Consider the following 16,808-nt stretch of genomic DNA (forward strand, 5'->3'; position numbering starts at 1 on the left):
GCCCGCACCAAGCGCCACTTCCCCCAGGCCAGCCAAGACCAACAGGCCTCGGGCCAGCTTCAGAGCCTCCGCGGGAGCTCACGGGGCCCTGCCGCCTGCTGCCAGTCTGCCCTCAGCCAACCGACTACCTGCCAACAGGGCGATAGCCTTGCCACGGGGCTCCAGGGGCCGGCAGGGTCTGGGGGTCGGGAACGTCTGGGACTGACTGGTGGGTTGGGAGATGGTGCCGTGGGCTGGCTGCCTCCTCCATCTGGGGCGCAATGACTTAGGGGAGATTGGGGGAGGCCGAAGCCACAGCTGGGAGGAGACTCCTCAGAGGGCTTGGCGCCAACATGGGCTGGGGCAGACCGGGGCCCACCTGGCAATGGCCACAGCCTTCTGTCTCCTGCTGGGCAGTGAGGGCTGGGGCTGGTGGATGGAACTCAGTAGAACAGCGTCTGGCCAGACACGTGGTCGGCAAACTGCGGCTCTCAAGCCACATGCAGCTCTTTGGCCCCTTGAGTGTGGCTCTTCCACAAAATGCCACGGCCTGGGCGAGTCTATTTTGAAGAAGTGGCGTTAGAAGAAGTTTAAGTATAAAAAATTTGGCTCTCAAAAGAAATTTCAATCGTTGTGCTGTTTGTATTTGGCTCTGTTGACTAATGAGTTTGCCGACCACTGGGCCAGACCCATGGTGTCGACCCCGGTCTCCCCTACACCCTTCCAGGTCAATGTGCCCAGCAGAGCGAGAAGCCTGCTGTGACAGAAGCCTGGCCTTTCCGTGGACAAGGGCTGTGTCCCTATTGTGCCCACTGTGGGAGTGACTTTTAGGCGCCCCCAAGCGGTGGCAGGCAGGGCTGGGCCCCCCGTGAGCCTAAAGCTGAGCTCACACCAGAGCCGGGCCTCACCCCTACTTTGGGTGTGGACAGCTGGACACTGGGTCCGGGTGCAGAACCCTGCACCTTGGCCTCTGAACACGGGGACATGTGATTCCTGGGGTGTGGACCCACACACACACACCAAGCTGCCCACCTGTGGGCGAGGCACCAGCCAAGTCAGCTCACCCGGTTCTGCTGTTCCCGCCCTCCTCACTGAGGACCCAGGAGGGGAAGCATGGGGGAGGCGAGAGGGAGGTGGAGGTGCCCCGCCTGCCAGGGGCTTCTTGTGCAGGATGGAGTGAGTGGGGCTGGTGAGGGGTGCAGATGGGGGCCACACCAGCTGGAGCTGGCTCCCAGGCTGGCCCCGGCTCCCAGGCTGGCCCCATCCCCAAGGGGAGGACAGCTCACTCCAACAGGCCCAGGGACTCCCTCTGGGGACAGCTGTCTTCGCCTGGAGGGCGGCGCAGACAGAGGGGGTGTGAAGACCCCAGGCCCTGAGCGATGGCTCGCCGCCCTGCAGCTCCTGTAGCCTCAGCGCCCTGTGGTTTGGCTCTGAGACTCCAGGCGGCTCAGCCGGCGGCCTCAGGGCAGTGAGTGGCTGAGGCCCCTGTCTCTCATCACCCAGTCCCTGTGGAGCCGATGGCCCGAGGGCAGGCTTGGGGCTGTTCTCTGCCCTCCCAGTACCGCCTCTGAGGCTCCCAGAGAAAGGAGGGCACCAGAGCTCTGCACCTGAGCCGTGGTGTCCCCACCGGTAAATGGTACCAGTGGGCTCAGACGTGGTCAGAGTGTGCCAGGCGGACATGGCTGAAGCCAGAGTCTCACCACGCTGTAGGGCTGATGTCCCTCCCCGTGGCTCCTGCCGCCTGCTCCCTGACGCCAACAGGCAGAGCAGCCCCCAGAAGTGACGGCAGTCACTGTGAGCCCCCGTGGGGGAGGGATGGTGAGTTAAATGTGCCAGTATCCTGGGGGGTGGGTCTGGGTTGAGCCGGGCCTCTGGGACCTGGGCTGGGGTGTGTGACTGCAGCAGGTGGGCAGGCAGGCTCTGAGCGGAGGGAGTCAGCAAGCACCAGGGTGACTCAGCGGGTGGCAGGTCGAGGACGAGGCTCCTGGACAGAAATAGCCATCGCTTGGACATGCTGCCCCACGTCTCCGTGACAACGGGAAGGTGGCTGAGCATTGTGGCCCCACGGGGCCAGCTGACCACAGAGGGTCTGGGGGGGCTGAATTCCTGCTGGAGGGAACTGGCCAGCCTGGGGTGACATCGCTGTCTATCCCCACCCCAAGCCCCACAGAAAGCCCCAGGCATTCAATGTGTGGCCTGGAGCCATGGCTCCGCTCCAGGGCCTGGTCATTGGTCTCTACAGGGTGACAAAATGTCCAGCCTCACAGATGGCACAGGAGACTGCAGACAACGGAACCCCCCCCCCCTGCCACCCTCCCTGCTGGTGTCACCCCCATGCTGTAGAGATAATGAGTTTCAAACAGCCCCCCTCACTTAGCTCCATCAGCTGCCACCCTCCAGGAGGCAGGACGAGACGACCCCAGCGCTGATGGGGACACTGCCTCGGCCATGGTGATGAGGGGGTCTGCTTGTCAGCGGTTTTCACAGTGGGAGTTATCATCTCCGGCCTCTTAATGGACGTGTCCCTGAGTGTCCTGTCTATGAGCTGCTGCTGGGAAGAGAGCAGCCGGGGGTGGAGGAACATTGTGGGCACAGCAAGGGGGGCTTCACTGCCACCCCCCTCCACAAAGTGCCTGGCCCTCCTGGGGGACTGCCTTTCTCCCAGAGCGTGGACACAGGGTGCAGGAGGCGTGCGACCAGGTGGGCAGCAGAGACCCTGCGTTTCCTCACACCCACACCCACCCCCACACCCCACCCAACCCACTAGCTGGCTAGGGAGGGCGCTGAACAGGAGACTGGCCACCTAAAGGTGGCCAAGGTGGCTGGGCATGGAGGCCACCCACAACCTTGACTTCCCCACCCCCAGCTCAGGGTCTGCCTTCCAGTGCCCACCCTGTGCCTGGGGGGGAGGCAGGGGTTTTCCCAGGAGGTCCTGGCCTGGCCGGGGGTGTTGAGTCACAGCGTGGATGCCCAAAGCCCTGGGGCCACGTCCTCAGGGCAGAGCAGGCTGACAGTGTGTCTGGCACCTCTGCCCCGGTTCACCTCCCAATACCGAGGGGAGAGCCGGTGGCCTCAGCACCGCAGCCTGGCGGGCCTGGGGAGGACAAAGAGCAGGTTATTGCTGCAGGAACCAGAGGCTGTGACGAGTGGTGTGGCCTCCGTGGGATGAGAGGTGACCCTTACTCAGCAGCATCCTGCAGGGGGCGCAGGGGGCCATGGCTGGGAGCCGGGGAGGGGCCTGGCCTCACGAGGTCAGCTGGAGCGGTGAGGGGGAGCCTCTCCTTGGCTGACCCCTCTCCGCGGGTGGTAACTGAGCGTGCACTGGGCGTGAGGAACTGACTGCGAAGGCTCCACTCGGAGCCCCATGCCACAGGTACGAAGCAAACGTGCTCTTTATTTGGGGGGCGGGGGACAGGTCCCTGCTCGAATCTGGGGAGGACAGCGGGGAGGCTGTGCCGCGGGGCCGGCCCGTCACTGGTAGCCGGCCAGCTGGAGGATGGTGGGGTAGCGGGCGCGGTGGGTCATGCACTTCTGGCTGTCGATGAAGATGCTGTTGGTTTTGACGGCGATGTCCTTCTCCAGGCTCATGCGTGTGTCCTCCAGGTTGTGCAGCGACTGCTCCGCTTCTAGAAGCTTCTCCTTCAGCGCGGCGAGGGAACTGTTCAGCTCCTCCACCTCACTCACCAGCCTAGGGGATTTGGTGGAAGGAGGAATGAGCTTGGCGGTCACTAGAACACCAGGCCTTTGGGCGGGGAGGGACAAGACCGGAGATGCAAAGGCTAGAAACCCTGGTGAGCAGCCATAAGAGGACGTCAAACCTCAGCTCCTGGTGGAATGGGGGCGTGGCCCGGGGCGAAGGCTCCCTGAGGCTCCTTCTAGTCCTGATGCTTGGAAGCAGGACGGACCCCTGGAGCAGAGTGAAGCCCCGTTTTCTGAACAAAATCAAGAAACCGGAAGGGAGGCAGGCCAGGGCGGGTGGGGTCAGTTACTCACCAGGGCAGCTCAGTCAGTTAGAAAAACAAAGGACTTGGTCCCACCCATGGCCCCAGCCCAGGACGAGGGTCCCCCGTGCCACCAGAGGTGCAACTGGCCTGTGAGGCAGGACTCAGTGCTCGGACCCGAGACTCCTCCCTGGGAAGACTGCACAGCGCCGGGGGATGTGGGGAAGTGCCCACGGGCCCTGGCACCCCTTCCTGACACCATGCCCCTCCGTGGCCCACGTGGTGCCCAGCTGTGCTGGGAGGGAGTGGGGTGTGCAAATGTCTGCGTGTGTGAGCGGTGCCAGTGTGAGACCCCAGTGTCTCCTCACCTCATCTACCTGTGTGCCTAGGGAACGGGTGTCATGGGGGTCCCAGAGACCGAGGGGGCCTGGGCAGCGCCCGGGTGGGGGTAGGGGCGGGGGTCTGGCTCGCCCTGGGACTGCACCTGAACTGGGCGGTGTCGCGGCACAGCTCCACGTTGGGCCGCTGTGAGCGCTGGTACAGGCGGGTCTGCGCCACCTTCAGAGGCAGCTCCTTGTTCCTGATGGCCAGCTTCAGCTCGGCCACGTTGTGCTCCTGGTCTGAGATCTCGCGAAGCGTCTGCACACAAGACAGTCCCCATGGGCCCCAGGCGAGGCAGGCTGCGTCCCTGAGCCCTAGGGCTGTCCAGCGAGCAGCCTGTCCACTGGCTCTGGAGGGGGTGTGGAGGCGGGGGGGGGGGGTGCACAGCTCCCTGGGCCCTCTCAAGAGCACCCAAGGGGGTGAGACCACAAAGCTGGTGGTCAACAACCAGAGAGACTTGGAAGCAGCAAAAGCGGCTCTAGCAGCCTGGGGTCAGAGCCCTGCTGGGCCCGGACCACCTCCTTCCATCTTCTCTCCCGCCCGCACCTGACGGTCCCTCCTTGTTAGTCACTCAGGTGGCAGTGCCAGTAGGCAAACACTAGCATCACCTGGGTTTTCCTTGGCTCAGTGAGGGTGCAGGAAGGGGTGGAGCTCAGGGCGGAGGGGCAGAGGAGGGGCAGGGGCCAGGCCTGGTCCTGACCAGGGCACAGTGGCCAGGGGGCGGGAGAGGAGGGGCACAGGAGCCGGCTCTCTCTCTGGCTGTGGGCACCCAGACCCCAGGGCTGGCCTGTGTGCATCCGCGCACCTTGTTCAGGTGATGCTGCAGCTTGTGGCGCGCGTCCTCCAGCTCCTCCAGGCGGCGCCCGAAGGCCAGGTTCACGGAGTCGCACTGCAGCCGCAGGTCCTCGGACGTGTCGCGCAGGATGCAGTCGATGAGGCCCCTCAGGTTGAAGGAGGCCAGGCGCTCGCGCTCGGCGCGCTGCAGGTTTTCCTGCGTGAACCTGGCCCAGGTCTCGGGCATGGAGGCGCTGCGGGCGGGGAGCGGGTGGAGCAGGGTCGTTGGGTGCGTCCGCCAACGCTCTGGGTCCCACCAGGCCCTCCTCGCGCTCCTGTCCCCGCGCCCCCTACAGTCCAGCATCTCCAGCCACCACTACCCCAGCTCTGCCTCACGCCCTCCAGCGCCGCCCAGCGTCCTGCGTCACCTGCTGCACCCAGCGCCTTGTGCCTCTCCCCTCCACCCCCCAACCCTCCACACGGGCTGGGCTAAGATGGTTGGCGGTCTCTCGCTCCCTACTGGCCGCTCTCGGAGCTGCAGGCCACTTGTCCTTGTCCTTGAGTTTCCCAGGCTTCCCCTGACCCCCCACCTCCCACTCCTGTGCCTCAGCCCCGCCCACCCACCCCACCCCTGGTCCCGCCTCCCTCCGCAGCCCCTTGGCCTCTCTGGTGCCTGTGTGTGCTGAGCACTAGGGCAGGAGTTCTGATCGAAGCCCATCCCCAGGTCCCAGAAGCAGAACTGCAGGCTCTATGGTGAGGGCCTCAGGGTCAGACGGGGGTGGAGGGGCCTGCTGGGAGGACCCCCAGGAGCCAGACAGGAGGAGGGGGGCAGGGAGGACAAGGGTATGGGACAGGGTGTTTGTGCGGGGGTAGGGAGGCTGAAGCCCACCTCTCCTCGAACTTGGTGGAGTGCGGGTGGAACTGCACCTCCGTGCTCTGGTTGGTGTATCCGGCACAGGTCTCGTCGATGTTGTAGGCGTCCACCTTGTCGGACCAGTCCATCTCGCACAGCTCCTTGTGCTCCCGGTTCAACCTGGGGGCAGTGGGCAGGGCTTGAATCTGTGCAGAGGGGGGAGCTGGGCCCGCTGGGCACCAGGCAGGGCAACTCCCAAACAGCAGGCACGCCTCATCTGCCCGGCGTGGGGTCCTTGGGACACCGAGGCCACCGAGCCAGCAGTGTCCAAGCACAGCGGCCCCTCCGCCCCAGGATGCTGGCCTGGGCCACATGGAAGCCCGGGTTCCTCATCACCCGGTGCCCTGCCAGCCTGCACTCCTCTCTGAGCCTCAGGGCCTGGTGACCCTGACTTCCTGCCCAAAGCCAGCCTGAGGGATGGGGGGCCAGGGGTCCCCCTGGGGGCTGGAGACCCACCTGATCTGGTGCACAGCCTGCTTGATGGTCCTCTTCAGCAGCTCCTGAATGTTCCGGATGAGCTCCGCCTCCTGGGAGGGAAACCCCGTCCCTGTGAAGACCTGCTGGCCGCAGGGCTGCAGGGCTGCTGCGGCCCACAGGCAACCTCTTCGACGCCCAGGAGGGGCTGGGATTCGGGGCGACACCCAGGGGAGCTGGGGCACAGCTGGCACTTGACCCCCAGCTGAGTGGCTTGGCCTTGGGCCTTGTTGACCCTTGCTCTCTTTTCTGGAAAATGGGGCACGAACCCTGATCTTCCTCGTAAGGTTTACTCCTGGCTTCTGGCCATCCTATTTGGTGCTTTGTGTGGAGTCTTTTCTTCTGGGGGCACCAGCACCCCTTGGCTCTGGGGGCTGTTCCTGCAGCCTGCCCAGGGCACTGAGGGCATCAGCCCCTGGACAGCCGGGCCTACAGCCTCTTCGGACCTAGGCCCCCGGGGACGAGGAGCCCTCCTGAGTGGGGCCTCCCCTTGGGGCCACAGCACAGGGAGGCCTTCCCCACACCGAGGACACGGGGGGCTCCCTGCCGCTCTCTGTGCTGCCTCGACTGCTTCCTTTTCTATAGACAGACAACCCTTCCCCTGATGTGAAGTCTCACCTCCTTAACCCGTGTGTGTCCGGGTCTGTCCCCTGGTCTGTGCTTCTCTTCAGGCCACTCTAGTGGTCCACGCACTACTGGGCCAGGGCCTGGGCTCCAGAGAGAGGGGCCACACCCTGAGGCTGCGGAGGTTCTTGAGCAGCTGAGTGTGGGGGTCAGTTGTGGGGAGTCAGAGAAGGGGGTTGGCAACCTGGGGGAGGTCAGGAAGGAGACGGAGGGGGCTCAGGTTCTGGCCTGAGCTTGGGGGGATGGTGCGGGGGATGGCTTGAGGGGTGCTCTGAGGTAGCTGTTTGTCTCCGAATCCCTCATGCATGTTCACATATGCGGCCCCCAGGCTGAGAGGTGCGGCCCGCAGGCTAAGAGGTCTGCCCCACCAGGATCAGGCTCCTGGACTGATTCTTCTCGTGGGGCTGCCCTAGCACAGGGCCTGCGGGTTGAGTGTGGGGACCCTTGTGGAATAATTCTAGTCTCCACCCTTTTATCGCCCCATCACAGCACACTGCTGGCTGGTGCCTGGGTTTCCACCACACGTGTACTTGGGGGAGGGCACCCAGCCTCCTGGAGCTTAGGGTCAGGCGTCATGCGCATGCCCAGGGTGATCCAAGGGGGCTGCCCCGCAGGTACCGGAAGCTGAGGTCACCAACGGATCACTCAGTGGTGCCCCAGGCCCTGACCACGCCCAATCTCCAACCTCAGACGGCTGCCCAGGACTCAGCCCAGGCCCCTTTTCATACGCAGGGTGTACGTAGAGGGGTGTCAGGGCTGGTGGGGTGGACTGGCTGGGCCCCTCCCTGCCTCCGAGGCCTCTGTCTGTCCCATCCACAGGTAAACGGCCCCAACACATATCTTAGGTATAAATCCTGCCACAGGGTGGGCCCTGCCTCACCCCCATGTGAACAATAATTGGGGGCGCCAGACACGAGATTGGGACAAGTGGGCAAGTGCCAAGCTTCAGCCCCAGCCCTGGGATGTGTTTGAGCCCCCACACTGGGGCACCCAGGCCACAGTGCCCCCAACCCGGCCCTCTTAAAGGGCCACGCAGGTCCTAACCCCACCCATCCTAGCTGGCGTCTGTCAGAGGAGGTGTTGTACCTGGACTGAGCCTGTCAGCTCCTGCCTGTCTCACTTGTCCCCCGGGGGGTCTCCCTCTGTGTAAGTATCTATAATGGGGAGTTGAATTCAGCCTCCCATGGTGCCTGGAATCAGATTCCCACATCTGCCCCACATTTGCCCCGCAGGTCCTGTCCTGGGGGACAGTACACCAAGGCCACCCAGGGAAAGGCTTCCGTCACCTTCCTGCCCTCCCCCAGGTTGCCAACCCCCCTCTCTGACTCCCCACAACTGACCCCCACACTCAGCTGCTCATGAACCTCCCAAGTCTCAGGATGTGGCCCCTCTTTGCTCTCGTGGCGCTGCCGCTCCTTGTAGGTAGCCCAGCCTTACCCCAAGGCAGACCAGACACACACTTGGAGGGAGGGACAATGCCGCACCCTGGCCCACCCCAGCCCAGGCTGCCCCAGCACCCAGTCAGTTCTCGTCCCTGACCTAGTCCCAGCTTCCCTGAGCCTGTGTGTGCAGAGGGGGCCAGCCCGTGTCCTGGGGATACACCCGTGTCCACCGCCAGGCTCTGTCCAGGCCCTTCTCCTGGCAGAAAGGCGAGGGTGACGGGTGCAGGTCCCCCAGAGCCCCAGGGGTTCACACCTTCAGCAGCTCCATCTCCACGTGGTCGCGGACGAGGTCGGGGTGCTGGCGGCGCTCGCGGCACTGCAGGTTGTCGGTGGCGATGGTGAAGGGTATGGCGGTGGCGTCCAGGGCGCGCTCCAGCCGCAGCTTCTGGGCCAGCAGCAGGTCCGTCTCGGCGACCAGCTCGCCCACCTCCCGCTGCAGCTCCGACTTCCAGCAGTGCATGTCCTGCAGGCGCTCGCCCACCTTCCGGGTGGAGTCCTCCTGCGTCCGCTGCGCCAGCGCCTCGGTCTCCGCGGCCAGCTGCCTGCTCTCATGGCGCTGCCGCTCCGACTGGTCGCGGTCGGCGAAGGCCTGGTGGTAGCTGGCGTAGCAGTTCTGGAACCACTCGTCCACCAGGTACTTGGCCGTGCGGAAGCCGGCGGTGGCCAGGCCCGCGGACGTGTGGGCGCCTGTGTTGCGGGCCACATCGTACAGCTTGGGGGGCAGCTCGCACGGCGGCACGGTCTGCGGGGCCGGCTGCTTGGTCAGCAGCACGTCCGTCTGAGCCATGGCGCCGCCAGCCTGGCCACAGGTGGGCGGGCAGGGCACTTGGCATGGTCTGCAGAGCAGCTCTGGCAACTCTGTCCCAACACAGGACATCTCTAAGTCTCCTGGAGACAGGTACAGACCAAGCCCTCCTGTTGCTGGGCAACAGAGACCCCTCCCCCAGAGGCCCTCTTAAAGGGCCAGGCAGGTTCTAACCCCACCCATCCTGGCTGGCATCTGTCAGAGGAGGCAGTGTGCCTGGGCAGGGCCGCTCAGCTCCTGCCTGTCTCACCTGTCCCCGTGGGATCACCCTCTGTGTAAGTCTCTTTGATGGGGAGTTGAATTCAGCCTCCCATGGTGCAGGAGATCAGATTCCCACAGTTGCCCCACATCTGCCCCGCAGGTCCTGTCCTGGGGACGGTACACCAAGGCCACCCAGGGAAAGGCTTGTGGCTGAGGCCTGGAAGGGGGGCAAGCTGTACGCCCAGTGTGGGGCACATGTCCTCCTCACCCCCATTCTGGGTGGCAAGTTCCAATGCGGGGGAGATGCCCCACATGGGCAGCAGAGGGCGCCATTGGCTGTAAAATGCCATGCGCGGGGCTGGACAGAGCCTTGGGCTCACCTCTGCTGGCTCAACAACACTCTGGCCTGGATGGCCCCTCAGCCCTCCACCCTGGCTCCTCCCACGGGACCCCCATCCCCAGGCCTCTTAGCTCAGTCCTCTTAGCCCTATAGACATCCCACTCCCAGCATAATCCCCAGAAGCCCTGCCCTCCACCCTCCTGCCCCTGTCCCTCCCGCACTAGGGCCCAGGAGCCCCGGCGCCTCCTCAGACACACCAGCCTGGCTCCTGAGGCTCCACTTGGAGATGCCTCCTCCTAGGCCCTGGCCTCGGCACTGGCACCCGCGCTGTGCTGATGGCCTTTAGACCTCGCGGCACAGAGGAGTGCTTCACACATGTGGGCTCAGGGGACCGAGCCCCAGACGCTCCCGACCCCCACTGAGCCAGTCTGCCCTCGTGGGCCGGAGGTCAGGGGACCCTCAGGGCTGATGTGGCCTGAGGAATGCTTCAAGCTTCTCTGTGCCTCGGTTTCCCCAGGGCAGCAGACACACAGGGCCCACTCAGAGGGTGGGGGGGGGGGGACGACCACCAGCCACCTCTTATTTAGGACCTGCCTTTCAGACTCTTTCCCCTGGGAGCCCTCCAGGAACCCTCTAGAACACATGGGCAGGAGCAGAGCTCAGTGACTTTGGAACGACCCTGGGGGTGGGGGTGCATAGCAGTTCTGGGACCATTCGCCCACCAGGTACTTGGCTGTACGGGAGCCGGCTGTGGCCAGGCCTGAGTACGGGAGCACCCACCAGGGCCTGCAGGGCCCACCAGAGGCTGCCCTGGCCTCCACTCTGAGCTCCAGAGGGCGTCTTGCCGACCTGGTGCAGGGCCAACTGGGAAATGGCTGCAGAGCCAGAGGGCTGTCACACGGTGGAATGGGGTGACCTGTGCCCCCAAACTGGCTCCGAGTCTCCCGCAGCGACACCCCTGGTGGCCTGGTGGGCCCGCCCAGCCCTCCGGACGCCTGCCTTGCTGTATACCTGGCCCAGAAGTTGTGAGACGGGGAAACAGGAGCTTGTTCCTTCTCAGCATCATAGCCTCTGGCGCCCTCCCCGCAGTCCCAGTGGACATAATGGGCCCAAGGTCACGGGGGGGGGGGGGGGGGAGGTATAGGGGCCCTGAGGGACCCCAAGGCACTGGAGCAGAAACCTGGCCGTCTGGCCTCCTGGACCCCTGGCTGTCCTTCCCCGATGTCCCGCCCAGAATGAAAACTCGAGGAGCTCTCCGGTCTCCGAACAGATGCACCTGCCTAGGCCGGGCCGAGGCGCGTCCCTGGCCGCCTCCCTTGGGGCCGGCGGAAGGTTTTAATAACAGGAGGATTTGAAGTGGCTCAGACGGCGCTGAGCTGGGCACAGGCACGGCAGAGGCTGGCTGTCTGAGAAGCCAAGGGGCAGGAACGGAAGGGCTGCCCTCACAGGTAGGAGCCCAGAGCATGGACAGGAGGTGGGGGACACAGGCTCAGCAGAGGGACGCTCAGGAGGGCTTCCTGGAGGAAGGGTCCCCTACACAGAAGCTTGAGGAGCCCACAGTCCAGGCTGGGGGTGGGGCACCTGCAGGCTGCGGGGAGGAGGTGAGGTGTGGGCAGCTCCTGGTCCCAGGCGGCTGTGGAGGCCCCTCCCCTGGGGAGGTGTCAGGCACCAGAGGGCCAATGGGGGAGACAGAGGACCTGAGTGTGGGCAGGAAGGCTGGGCAGGGAGTGAGGAAGCAGTCAGAGGCCTGGCCCCCGGCCAAGGTGGGAGGGCAGCTGAGGGAGCCTGAGGACTCGCTCTCAGCGCCTGAGCCTGGGCCCCTGGGCAGCGGGCAGAGATGGGACCTAAGGATTACTGACGCTCTCCTGGCCGCCCCTCAGCCAGGGAGGACATCGCACGTGTGACTCCCTCAGCTCATCTGCCAGGCAGTGGGTACTCTGTGTGGGTCCTGGGCAGCTATGCCCACCTCCAGGGCTTGGTGAGGGGCAGGGGGCTCTGCCCAGCCCCAGGCAGCTGCCAACGCCGTGGCCCGCGCACTCGAGATGTCCCCAGCCCTGCGGCCGGGCTCCGGAGGTCTGTGACAAGGACAGCGGTTCCGGCAGCAGCGCTGGAGGCTGCCTGGCATGGAGCCTTCCGTGCCCCCAGATGTGAGGAGAGATAGGGCAGCCGCCCCCACGTAGGCGCTGGAGAAGGGGGAGACGGTGTGTGCAGCTCCTGGCTCGGCCAGCTCCTCGTCTGAGCAGCCTCTACCCCTGGCCTCGTTCCTACCGGAGGGTATCTTAGTGCCAGTCTCTGGCGTGATGTCCTTTCTGGGCAATGCCCACTGCCGCCTGGGCGGAGAGGCCGGAGCGGGTGGGAGAGGGCTGGGAGGGTCCAGAAACAGGCTCCCCGTCCTGTCCACCCACCCGGAGAGGCCAACGACGAGGGGCCGTGACCTCCACCGCCTCTCAGAACCCTCTCCCTCCGGAACTGACTCCAGACATGTCCAAGCTGAGCAGTTTTCTAGAAGACACTATAAAAGCCCCAAATGAAACGGTGTGAAGATCCCAGCTCAGGAGGCAGGTTAACAGTCAGGCTGTCGACGACAAAGGAGGCGCTGGACACAGGATGGCTCCAGGTGGAGAGACAGAGTCAGCTTCCCAAAGGAAGTTCTGTCCGATGGCACGGAACAGGGCCCAGGTGGAGGCCCACGCCCGCTGTTTCCGCGGGCGACCTGGGAGAGGGCCCCTGCCCTGTCTGCCAGTCTGTGCGTCTGCCCGTCTGCGCGTCTGCGCGTCTGTGAAGGCGAGGCCACCGGAAAGGTGAGAGCCACAGCACCGAGGACGGTGCCGAGCCTGCAGCCAGCCTTGCAGACATTGGCTTTTCTTACCACTGCTTCCTCTTCTCGTGGCAAAGCACCCGTAACCGAAAATTCATCGTTTTTATCATTCAAGTGTGGCTGGGCGGCCTTTAGTACATTCACAAGGTTGTAAAACCACCGTCTGTATTTAGTTCCAGAATTTTTCATCGCCTCAGACAGAAGCCCCAACGCCCCCCTCTCCTCGCCCCCAGCCCCTGGCAGTCACCAGCCTGCTCTCCGTCCGCGTGCATTTGCCTGTCATGGACATGTCATGCTGATGGAGCTATGCCATGCGGGCCCCTTCGTGTCTGGATTCTTTTCCTTAAAACGTTTCCGATCCTTTTTGGGGCTGCATGCTGTTCCGCTGTGTGGGCGGGCCACGTGGCGGTCACCCCCACGCCCATTGGTGGGCACCTGGGAGGTTTCCGGGTGGGGGCTGCTGTAAGGAGACCTATTGCGACCACGGACACACACAGTTCTGTGCGTTCAGACACTGCTTTCTTTTTCTTTTCTTTTTTAAAAACATTTTATTGATATTTTACAGAGAGGAAGGGAGAAGGATAGAGAGTTAGAAACATCGACCAGCTGCCTCTTGCACACCCCCTACTGGGGATGTGCCCGCAACCAAGGTACATGCCCTTGACCGGAATCGAACCCGGGACCTTTCAGTCCGCAGGCCGACACTCTATCCACTGAGCCAAACCGGTTTCGGCCCAGACACTGTTTTCAGTGCTTTGGGGTGTGTTCTGCTTATCACCCAGATGCCACTTGGAAAGTCTCAGAGACCGTGCCTTTGAGAACATGAGGGGCTTCCAGCTGCACCCTGCTGGGGTCTGGAGAGTAATAACCTCTGCAGGACTGCCCGCCACACCCTGGCAAACCAGGGATGCAGAAAACGGACCAGAAGGTGGGGGTGTTTGCTGAGTGGGGCAGAGCCTCCAGCGAGGGCAGGGACGGAGACCAAACCCCCAAGGGAGGCCCCGGGGCTGCTGAGCATCAGCAACCCCCCAAGCCATGCTGCCCCCCAAAGCTCCTGCAGTGCACGGACCCACTGCCCCCAGCGCCTTGGCGTCCCTCGGGGTCTGGCCCCCAAGCATGTCATGCTCTCCCTGGTGTCCTTCACGCTTGTCACCCTGGGGAGCCTACTGACCTTGAAAGCTGTAGATGGGGGCGGTGCGAGGGGGGCTCCTAAGCCCTGCCCAGCTGACTCGGCATCCTGGGCCGCCACCGGCCTCCCAGCCCAGGAGTTTGGGGTAGAACAGCCAAATCCCCGACTTATCGGCTCAGTTTTATCTCCAAAACCTCCTACGGTTTCCCGGAGAACAAAATTAAATACAGGATTTCGGAGAGATTTTGCGTCTGCCTGAGCAGGGCCAGGAGCAGGCTGGGTAGAAGGCGCCCAGCCCAGCCCAGCCCCCGCCCCGCCTGGAGCTCCACAGCCAGGGGCGAGGACAACCTGCCGACAGGCCAGGTGTGGGGGTTCCAGGCCCCTGCACCACAGTCCCCTTCTCCCCCCACGTCTGTCCTTCCTGGAGAGCCTTTCAGAACCCAGGGAGCCGCCCTCAGCCACCTCCCCACCGGTCCTTTCACAGATGAGGAAACGGAGGCCATGGTATGACTCAGGCAGGCAGTGGGGGCCAGGATGTGGCCTCAGCGGCAGCGCCATCCCAGGGTCCAGGCCAGGGATGGGACCCGAAGTGGGCAGACAGCTGGCCTGGGCGAGGAGGCGCTGGCTCCTCTCGGCAGCTTGCTTCTCTCCCTCCCCCCACGCCCCGTCATCTCTGGAGTCAGGGGTTAAAGGGTGGCTTTAGTGACCCCCAGCCCTCCAGGAGGCTGGGAGGCCAGGGCGGCTCTCCTGCCCTGAGACGGCCCCGGCTCTGGACCACCTCAGGAGACGCCAGCAGCGGGAGTCATGGGGGACCAGGGGAGGAGCGAGGGCGGAGCAGGAGCCCAGCTGGCTGTGGGGCTATCAGAGCTCCTCTTGTCTGGCATCCGGAGGCGGCAGGTCGCTGCCCAGAGCTGCAGGACACAGACACCCAGGCCCCCGTGGCCTCCCCCCGGAAGGACCCACAGGGCTCCCAGCTGCACGGGCCCAGAGAGGCTGGGGGCCCCTGGGCCTGGTGTGTGTCAGGAATAAGGCTGGGCTTAGGGACGGTTCCCCAGGCCCAGCCCCTCCTTCCCCTGCCGGCCTGGCCGCCCACTGCCTGTGCTGCCTGCCCGTGTCCACGTACCCCTTCTCCTGCCTGGTGTCCTGCCCCCGGGTGGGCCCTCTGGCACCTTCACACCACCCCCCTCAGCCAGGCGAGCCCAGCAGACCCAGAGGAAGTGACTGGACTGAGGGGCCACCCCCAGCCAGGGGCCACAGCCGCATCCTGGAAGCCCTTGTCCCGGTTGGCAGGTCCCGGGGGTAAGGGTGTAGATGGCAGGGCTGCTGGGCTGAGAGCAGGGGGTGTGGGGTGCAGAGATTTTCAGCTGGCATGCCACAGGAATTTTTAGCATGTGCAACCCGACTATTGAGTCAGGGCACCGACCTCTTTTCCCTTAGTGTCAAACAAAAAAAACGACAACAGCCAACACAACAGCTGTCGGGCATGAATGAACCAAAATTATACCTACTTCTTCTGCCAGATCAGCAGAAACGTAATCTGTACTTTGGTGTGCCACAGAATTTTGGTAATTAGGTTATGTGTGCCATGAGACGGAAGAGGTTGGAAACCGCTGCTCTAGGTGACTGTGCACAAGCCTCTTGCCACCTCTGTGCCACCTGCCACACGGGAGTAACGGGATACATGGGGGCCAGGGCAGCGTGTGGGACTGGCCAGGGAAGGTGCGGGCAGGGCAGTGCAGGCCTGGGCTGGGTTATTTTTAGCGGGGCATTCAGGGGCGCTGGTGACTGTGGCAGGTCAGGCCCCAGCTGGGGGACAGAGGGGCCATCTTGACCTGTTGGTGTTGTCGCCTCGGCACTGGCCTTCCTAGCGGCTGTGATGCGGGACCCAGTCCGGCGGGTGCTCACTCCTCCAGTCTCATGTCCCTTCTCGACCCCCCGGCCTGTGTGACCCCAGGAAGAGCTTGGAGGAGTCTGGCCCAAAGATGAGAGGGGTCCTTGTGTGGCCTGGGGGGTACATGGCTGTCCCGCCCCCACGCAGCCCCCACACAGCCCTCACGCAGCAATAACCCAAACCAGACCAGTCCTAGCTGCAGCCCGGAGAGTCAGGCACAGGGCCCGGAAGTGCCCTCAGAGGGTGTCCTCTCACCTCTCCTGCGTGTGTGCGTGTGTGTGTGTGTGTGTGTGTGCGTGCGTGTGTGCGTGCGTGCGTGTGTGTGTGCGTGTGCGTGTGTGTGTGCGTGTGAGTGTGTGCGTGTGTGTGCGTGTGTGTGTGTGTGTGTGTGTGTGCATGTGTGTGTGCGCGCGCGCGTGTGTGTGCGTGTGTGCGTGTGTGTGTGTGTGCGCGCGTGTGTGTGTGTGTGTGCGTGTGAGTGTGTGTGCGTGTGTGTGCGTGTGTGTGTGTGTGTGTGCGCGTGTGTGTGTGTGCGTGTGTGTGCGTGTGTGTGTGTGTGTGTGCGCGCACGCCGGGTCTGTAGCAGGCTTCGGGCCCTCCGGTCCAGCCTCTGGGTGGCTCTCTGCTCCCAGGCTCAGGTTCTGGGTGAGTCCTAGCCCAGGTAACCTTGGACAGTCCCAGCAAAGGTGCTGGGGTTCGAGCAGCCGCTCTGATGTTACGAGGCCACAGCAGCATCCTCTGCAAACGTTGCTGTCAGCTGATTCCGGTGTGCAGGCTGCAGGCTGCAGATAAGAGCCAGGGGCAGGCCCGGAGGACGGCGAGAAGGTGTTCCCTGCCTCCTGCCCGCCCTCCCCCATCCTGCCCCTCTGGAGGAGCCGACCAAGGACACGGAGCTGCCCTGAAACTGACACCCCCTTCCCGGCGAGCCGCGCATCCAGCTTGCACACTGTGTGACTCCTGGCAGCCCTAACCTCTCTGTGTCCGGCTGCACGCTGTGAGCCATGGCCCCCCCGCCTGGCTGTGGGGTGTCCAGCCCTGGCCTGTGGGCTGCAGGCTCCCGTCTTCCTGTCACGGACCTCTTGTCTCCAGGGACTCC

At 64.2% G+C, this 16,808-nt stretch overlaps 1 protein-coding gene across 1 annotated transcript; it reads right to left on the reverse strand.

Annotated features, from left to right (window-relative positions):
• Positions 1–3,363: 3,363 nt before the first annotated feature.
• Positions 3,364–9,369, reverse strand: TEKT4 (tektin 4). Its single transcript, XM_036460229.2, has 6 exons — positions 8,782–9,369; positions 6,445–6,515; positions 5,965–6,108; positions 5,107–5,329; positions 4,405–4,559; positions 3,364–3,667 (listed from the first exon to the last, which is right to left on the reverse strand). The coding sequence occupies exons 1-6, from the start codon at positions 9,313–9,315 to the stop codon at positions 3,451–3,453; spliced, it is 1,344 nt and encodes a 447-aa protein (XP_036316122.1). The 5' UTR covers positions 9,316–9,369; the 3' UTR covers positions 3,364–3,450.
• Positions 9,370–16,808: the final 7,439 nt, after the last annotated feature.

Source organism: Pipistrellus kuhlii, unplaced genomic scaffold (assembly GCF_014108245.1).
Source record: "Pipistrellus kuhlii isolate mPipKuh1 unplaced genomic scaffold, mPipKuh1.p scaffold_m20_p_31, whole genome shotgun sequence".
NCBI lineage: Eukaryota > Metazoa > Chordata > Mammalia > Chiroptera > Vespertilionidae > Pipistrellus > Pipistrellus kuhlii.